This window comes from Glycine max, chromosome 10, assembly GCF_000004515.6.
Source record: "Glycine max cultivar Williams 82 chromosome 10, Glycine_max_v4.0, whole genome shotgun sequence".
In the NCBI taxonomy this organism is placed as follows: Eukaryota; Viridiplantae; Streptophyta; class Magnoliopsida; order Fabales; family Fabaceae; genus Glycine; species Glycine max.
Window position 1 is genome coordinate 35,894,186 of NC_038246.2, and position 7,960 is coordinate 35,902,145.

Consider the following 7,960-nt stretch of genomic DNA (forward strand, 5'->3'; position numbering starts at 1 on the left):
ATGTATATATACTCTCGGTGAATTACACCAAAATTAACCAGAGAAAGAAATAACAGATAAAAACACAGATAGATGTTCTGTCATATTGTACTCAGTGGCGGAGCCAGAAAAATTATAAAGCCTGGGCAAAAATTTAAAGATAGCAAATTCACATTGTATATAATATGTAAATAGTAATCAATCAAAATAAAAGAGACTCGTCATTTTGTCAACAAGAATATAGTTTAAAATAAAAGAGATAAACATAATCTTACAATAGCGGGTTAAATAAAATTACGAGGCAAGTGTCCTTTCCGAGACTTCTTTGCGGTAAATGTTCGAATAATATCAATATCATCAAGCGACTTGAATATCTCCCGCTCGATGTAACATACCATCAAGTCATTGAACCACACATCGTTGATCTTATTGCGCAATTTAGACTTGATAATCTTCATTGCTGAAAAAGCTCTTTCAACGGATGCTGTCGACACCGGCAATATCAAAGCTAGCTCAATAAGTTTATAAACCAATGGAAATACCAAATGTTTCTCAGTTTGAACCATCTTCATAGCCAAACTTTGAACATCTTCGCAAGTGGAAAAAGAAGCATTTCTTCTCACTTGAAGCACATAAGTTTCAAGTTGATCCCTAATTGTTCCTCGGTCATCATCAGAAAAGTCTGCATGATAAATATCAGCAAGACGAGCAAGCTTATCAACATCAAACTTGGAGAAAGAGTTCTTGGGGTCAAGACATGAGAAGCAATCAAGTATAATGTTACTTCCTTCACTAAAGCGGTGATCTATCTCCACACATATTTTATCAATAGCAACATAAAAAATCTTTGCACGGTAATGATGAAGATTAGTGATAGTCCTCCCTTCTGCTCTTGAACGACCCCGAACCGGTATTTCGTCATCCATATTTGGTACCGGAATACTTTTAGCTACACAAAATCCTTGGACATCGGCAAAAAAATTATTCCAGCCACTCTCTCTCATTGTGCCCAACCGAGCTTTGACAACATCAACTAATTCCATGGCATTCACAATATTAAGATCTTTTCTTTGCAATACATTTGAAAGCTCGTTTGTGATACCAAACAACTTTAACATTAACCTCAAAATAAAAGCAAATTTAAAGCTCTCCATTTTTTCTATCAAACCTGCTGCTTGAGATGGTCCACGTCCATCTTCATCAACCATACTAAGCACCTTTAACACGAAGGACCACATTTGATCCAAACGAAGCAATGTAGTATGATGTGAACCCCATCTAGTATCCCCGGGTCTAGTGAGACTAGATGATTGGTGTAAGCCCCTTCCTCTAGATATCTCACCACTCTCAAGTTTATTTAAAATATCTTTGTGTTGTGCCTCTGTCAAAGCATCCCTCCTCTTACAAGATGCACTTGTTGTATTCACAATCAAGGTGATGTACTCAAAGAAATCATGAATAGATGAGCAACTACTAGTAACAGACACAACAACCAATTGCAAACGGTGAGCATAACAATGGACATAGAAAGCATAAGGATTTTCATCTAGAATTTTTCTTTGCAAACCATTAAATTCACCTCTCATATTTGAAGCTCCATCATATCCTTGCCCTCGTATCCTTGAAATAGATAATGTGTACTTATCAAGAATACCATAAAGAGCATCCTTTAATGACTTAGATGAAGTATCTGTGACATGATGTAGAGCAATAAATCGTTCCACAACATTCCCTTTGTCATTCAAAAACCTAAAACAAATTCAACCAGTTTACTTGGCGGCATAGAGAGTAATAGGTAATGAAAATTGGAAATTGGAAAATACAACTACTAACCTCAACATCACCGCCATTTGCTCTTTGACGGATATATCACGTGACTCGTCAATAAGCACGGAGAATTGTCTATCACCAAGCTCTTCCATAATCACCTTGGTAACTTCATGTGCACAACACGTTGCAAGCTCCTTTTGAATGTCACCGCAAGTCATTTTGCAATTTTTTCCACCACGGTCAAAAGCATCCCTCACTTGTTCATTCTGAGATTTTACCCAATCTACCATCTCTCTAAAATTGCCCTTATTTAGCGAAGTAGAGGATTCATCATGGCCACGGAAAGCCATGCCTTGTGCTATGAGATATCTTGAACAATCTAAAGAACAAGTCAAACGAATCTTATACAATTCTTCTGATTCCTTGGTTGCTTTAGCAAACTTACTTGTCACACTTTGTCTTTGATTATTATAATCATTGTAGTGCTTGACACATGAGTTGTGCAAACTATTATGACTACCAACATGACCTTTCAAGCCTTGAGATGCATGCTTCCAATCTCTATATCCGCTTTTAGTGAAGACTTCAAAACCAAAGTGCTCGGCCCTCCCGGGTTGCTTAAATAGAAAACAATAAAAACAATAAGCTGCATCCTTTATCTCACTGTATTCTAACCATGTATAATTCTTATACCATGATTTACTAAATGCTCTTTTAACACTTCCAAATTGAGTACGAGGAAAGTTTGACAAATCTGGTTGCATTGGACCCTTCAATATATATGCCCTCCTCACTTGGTCTTGAATATCCGGAGCATACTCATTAATTTGTTTCCTACGACCTGGATCACGCACAATCTCATTTGGATTAAACTCATTAACCACATTATTAAGTGGTGGTTCTAATTCAGCTTCCGGTTGCACAACATTCACATTCTCAATATTTTCTCTATCAACCAAAAATCTCCTCATATCTGAAATAAAGATAAAATAGTTACAAAATTGTAGCAAAGAAAATTTTAGTGTTTGCAATTGATATATTAGAAAACTCTTTTGCAAATTGCAACCATGTATGTAGTGCAACACAAAAGACCAAAAAGAAATTATTAACTTAAGCAATCAAAAGTCTTTTCCTCTAAGCTTTTTTCCATATTAGAAAAGCAAAAAAAAAAGGGAATAAAATATGACTTTTTCTTCTTCAATAAACGTGCTCTTAGTGGGGAAGAAAAAGAAAAAGTGTCCACTATGACTCTATGAGTTCACTGTTCACACTTGAAAAATGGAAGAAAAATTAAAGAACACGGAAGTATCACAACAAACAAAAACACTTTCCATCTTAATCACTTTTATTTTTCCTAACTTACCTTACCTGCGGCTGCTATGGGATTATGGAAGAGAAGACGGCGACGACGGCGCGGAGAGGAGGAAATAGAAGGAGTCGGCGATGGAGGGAAGAGAAGACACAGAGGAGAGGAGGAGGGAGGCGGCGGCGACGGAGGGAGTTGGAGGAACTGCCCACTGCTGGATTCGGAGAGACGGAAACTTTCCGTTTCCTTTTTCCTTTTTCCTCTTTCTTTTTTTTTAAATTTTATTTGTTTTTTAAGACTAATAAAAAAATATTGGGCTTGTAACCAAAAAAAATGCCTAGCTGAGCCCGGGCATATGCCCCTGCTGGCCGCATGGTAGAACCGCCACTGATTGTACTGTTGATGAAGAGATGGATGAAGAGATGGAAAAATTCGTGAATATATAAATACAAAACCGCAAAGTCCCTACTGTTCAAAATTCTTGTATACTCTCATTGCATCACATCAAATTAACCATATGGAAACAAATGAAAGTTCAAAGCAGAGTTAAATGTACTGACAGATTAAAATTGAGGTGAAATATAAACCATTGAATGTATTGTACTCATGGTACTTAAAGCGTATAAACAAAATCTAACGTAACAAGGTGGAAAAATTGACCACTCCTCCGTTGAATACTACAAATATAATTGAAAGTTAGAATCACAGTACTCTAGACTTACTTTTCAGGCTTCATGTGTCAAAAGATAAATGCTTCATACAAAACAGAGAATGGAGGGATAAAAAGAAGCATGATAAACACAAATGTTTGTCACGGAGGTTAAAGGTTTTACAATGTCTATAAACAGTTACTAAAGAGCAGTGAAGCACCACCTGAAACAATTATTAAACAAGGGGCCAAAATGCCTGGTGAAATCATGAGCTAGAGATAATCACATTCACACCTGAAAAGCTAGGATAAACAAGATGGGATAATACAAGATAGTAGAACAAAAAAATCAAAAGACAAAAAATCGAATGCCACTATCTACTTTTCATTATGGAATTGCAAACTGAAGCACATACACTTATCTTTCATGGCTTCACCCTCACTTCCATACTCTTTAAATCTGTACTCATCCTGCTTAAATGAAGAAGGCACCTTTCCCTCACTGTAGCATTGGTTACACAAACTAAAATGAGATTTTATCTCCTTAAACCGAGAACCAATAATTGGGTAGCGGCAAACCGAGCATACCGTGTCACCATGCCTGTTTCTATCCCCGGTTTCAAGCTTCACCAGAGTAGGCATGATGCCAAAACCCCAATCTGGATCGTCAAACATAACTAAAAACTCAGAGAAAGACACCATTGAAGTGTCCGAATCTCCACGAACCTCCATTAATTCACTAACCCCTTGGCTAGGAAGATAAACTGCCCTTAACAACTTGATGTATAAAGTGGCATCAAATTTCCTAATATTAGCACCGTCTTCGTTCATAGGACGCCACAAAAGTGCATCAAAGGCAACCCTTTTGCGTCTATCCGGAGGACCGCCACAAATAGGAGCAAGAATAGCAAAAAACATTCCCAGATCCAGCCTGCCTGAACCATTCTCATCCAAAACAGAAAGAATCCTCTCATTTATGGCTTTTACAGCCCCTTGAAAAGTCTCAGGCTTCAGAAAATTGAGTAATCTGTGAAGAATTTCTTCCAAACTCGGCTTCCGGATGGACTTTTCAGGAACTCCACTACCAGAATAGGACACCGGCACATCACGTTCGCTCATCTCCTTCTTCAAAAGCTCCACGCTGCAACGACTCAACCGAGCAACCCTCTGAAGCGCTCTGATTTGCAAGGCAGTGGCTAGCTCCTGCCTCCCCGTAGTCTTATCTCCAACTACCTTAAACTTAGATGGTTCAACAATAACAAAGGATGCCTCCCCGGAAGCACCCCCATTACTAGGTTTGGTCTTCTTTTTCTGCAGCTGCTTCAAATGAGATATTGCATCATGCAGCTCAACCCTATTCGTCATTTTCAATGCTTCTTTCAAAGCTCTTTTGGCCTCTTCAGTCTCCCCAGCTCCTAGCAGCGACACCGCCTTGTTCAGCTGGGCTCGCCAATGGTTTGGCCACACAGCCAAAACCCTAGTATACATTTCAGAAGCCCTCTGAAACCTACCTAGGTCCATGTACAACCCACCTAAATTATAAAGCGCATCAACATGACCAGGCTTCAAATCAATAGCCTTCTGAAACACCTCAATCGCCCTCTCATCCTCACCCATGGCATGCAACGCCGAGGCCAAATCACAATGCGCATCAGCATAATCCGGCTTCATGAATATTGCCTCCTCCAATGCCTTCACCGCGGCCCTATACTCCCCAACACCAAAAAGAGCACTACCTAAGAGCTTCAAAGCTCTAAAATGTGTGGGACAAAGAATCGCAGCCTCCCTATAATACTCACAGGCACTCAAAACCAGCCCTTCACCCTCGAGTGCGATGCCGAGGTTGACATAAATCTGGGGTAGCAAGTAAGCCCATTGGTTCCCTCCAGCCTCAGCAGACTCAAGAGCCAAGAGGAACTCCTCCTTGGCCTCCTTGTACCTGCCAAGAACATACAAACAGTTCCCTGTTCTAAAATGAGGCCTCACATCCACAGGCTGCAACTCACAAGCCCTCTTGAAACTAACCAATGCCTCCTTAAACAACTGGTGCTCATACAAAACCCTCCCAATTGCCATGTGCCCATCAAATGCCTCTTCTCTTGACCTAGCACCATCAGCCCTCCCTCTCAACCCTCCCAATTCCTTCAAAAACACTGCATAATCATGCCCTGATTCCTCCCACATCACTCTCTTCTCCGAAATCTCCGCCGAAGGCCCCAATTCGCGCGACCAGCCGGCATCCGAATACGCGTCAAAGTTGTCATTCTTCAATTTCCCACCTTCCTTGGACTGCTTCACCTTCAGCCTCTTCACAAGAAGCTCCAAATCGTCCACAATCTTCCACGTTTCGTCGAACACGATCCCGTGGTTCGGCGACACGGCCCAGGCGGCCGTCCGCTGCTTCTTCTGCGTCTCCACCGCCATCCTCTCGTCGACAATCGACGAGGACGACGCCTCCAACGCCGCGAGGGGCTCCTTCGCGGCGTCAGCGGCGACGAGGTCGAGGCCGAGCGCGTCGAAGTCACGGTCGACGTCGCCGGCGCCGTCGTCGTACGTGCGCAACAAACCCTCGTACGTGAGACCCTTGTCGCCGTCGATGAATTCGCCGTATGTTCGGAACACCTCATCAAGGATCGCGTTGATTTGTTCGTCGCTGAATTTCACCCTAGGGTTCACAGCACCCACCAGCGACGCCATTTCCTCGCGGTTGAGACCCCCATCACGGTTCGCGTCGAATTGGTTGAAAATTCGCCGAACCTTCTCCGATCTGGTGCCCCTCGTCGCCATTTCCGGAGTCAAAATCGAAGCTTGGAGGTGAAAACTATGATGGGTCGGTGCCAGTGAGGTTTTTGTGTTTGAGGGAAGAAGAAAAATAAAAATAAAATAAAACTTAATTTTTTTATTTAATAAGGGTTTGAAATTGGAACCCCAATGAGTTGTTTTGGGGTAATTAGGATTTGGGATTGGAGTCAGAAGGGGTTACTTGTGGTTGATGATAGTTGGTTGTATTGTGGGGTTACTACTCAGAGGGACCATTTGAAAGGGGGCACGGTTTTAGAAATTGGAAATTTTGGAACCCTAAATTTGTGTTTTGTGTTGTGTTTCGAATCTTTTGATGAGATTTGGGGTTCGTGTTAGGGCAGGGGAAGGACTTGTTTGTTGGTGATGATGGGTGTGGGGTGTGTGGGTGGGAGCTAAAGGGATTGATGGGACCAATTCCAAAGGCTATGATTTTGTTTTAGGGTTTGAAATTGAAAACCCTACATTTCTTTTTTAGAAATCAGTAGGAGTTGATTTGGGACCTAGTTTGCACCATTATTTAGCTGTCTGTTTATCGTTATTATGGTTTTTGATTTGTCAATCTCTGCTCAGCTGTAAAGAAATTGAAGAAGAAATAGCACTCTCCCACACATACTCTCTCTCTCTCTCTCTCTCTCTCTCTCTCTCTCTATATATATATATATATATATATATATATATATATATATATATATATATATATATATATCAATTTTAATTTATTTTTCTTTTAGTTTATGTGATTATATTGCTGGATATTTGATGTTGGTGGGGCTTAATTAGTTAATTTGAGTTAAGTAATGATTATGGGTTGGTAACAAATACATCTGTCAATCAAACTTTCGACTGCAAATAACATAGTATTAAAGCTACAAATATTTTGATTTACGCCAATCATTGCATTATTTCAAAAGAGAAAACAAATATATTTTGTCCCTGAATTCGATGAAAATTAATATTTGAGTTTGTGTATTTTATAGAATAAATATTTATTTTATATAAATAAATAGTTTTAAATATATAAATTATATTATAATTAGAATTCAGAACAAATAAATAAAATTTAATATATAAATTATGTTTTAAATTTATGATAAATAATTTATATCATAGTTTTGAACAAATATTGGAATTCAAATTAGGATTTGTTTAGTAAAATTATTTAATAAATTAGATAAAAGTTTTAATTGAAGGTGTTTAATAAAATTAACTAATAAGTTAATTGATTAATGTGAAATGAAGTGAAATAATATATTTAACCTTTTTAATATTTAAATTTTATTTTTAATAATTTATCATCTTAAAAAGTAGGATAATATTTTCTAAAATATTGTATTATAAAAAATGATAAAATTAAATTTTTCATTGTTTTGGAAAATTTAAATTAAATTAAATAAATTTTATTGGAATTATATTGTTTAAAATCATTTTTTAACATTTAAATAATTTATTAATAA

At 38.6% G+C, this 7,960-nt stretch overlaps 2 protein-coding genes across 3 annotated transcripts; both read right to left on the bottom strand.

Annotated features, from left to right (window-relative positions):
* Positions 1 to 165: 165 nt before the first annotated feature.
* Positions 166 to 3,763, bottom strand: LOC100800391 (zinc finger MYM-type protein 1). Of its 2 annotated transcripts, XM_041005690.1 has the most exons (3): positions 2,443 to 2,575; positions 1,813 to 2,366; positions 166 to 1,728 (listed from the first exon to the last, which is right to left on the bottom strand). In XM_041005690.1, the coding sequence occupies exons 1-3, from the start codon at positions 2,443 to 2,445 to the stop codon at positions 264 to 266; spliced, it is 2,022 nt and encodes a 673-aa protein (XP_040861624.1). In that variant the 5' UTR covers positions 2,446 to 2,575; the 3' UTR covers positions 166 to 263. The 2 variants fall into 2 exon arrangements, with proteins under 2 accessions (XP_040861624.1, XP_014618621.1); XM_014763135.2 differs by having other exon boundaries at positions 1,813 to 3,763.
* Positions 3,764 to 3,835: 72 nt separating this feature from the next.
* Positions 3,836 to 7,105, bottom strand: LOC100798635 (uncharacterized TPR repeat-containing protein At1g05150). Its single transcript, XM_003535937.5, has one exon. It carries the CDS (start codon positions 6,489 to 6,491, stop codon positions 4,083 to 4,085), a length of 2,409 nt encoding a protein of 802 aa, XP_003535985.1. The 5' UTR covers positions 6,492 to 7,105; the 3' UTR covers positions 3,836 to 4,082.
* Positions 7,106 to 7,960: the final 855 nt, after the last annotated feature.

Coding starts and splice junctions, on each gene's coding strand:
- LOC100800391 (XM_014763135.2), bottom strand. CDS start 2,720: ATGAGGAGATTTTTGGTTGATAGAGAAAATATTGAGAATGTGAATGTT. Junction 1,729..1,812: donor CAAATGGCGGTGATGTTGAG/GTTAGTAGTTGT, acceptor AATTTGTTTTAG/GTTTTTGAATGACAAAGGGA.
- LOC100798635 (XM_003535937.5), bottom strand. CDS start 6,491: ATGGCGACGAGGGGCACCAGATCGGAGAAGGTTCGGCGAATTTTCAAC.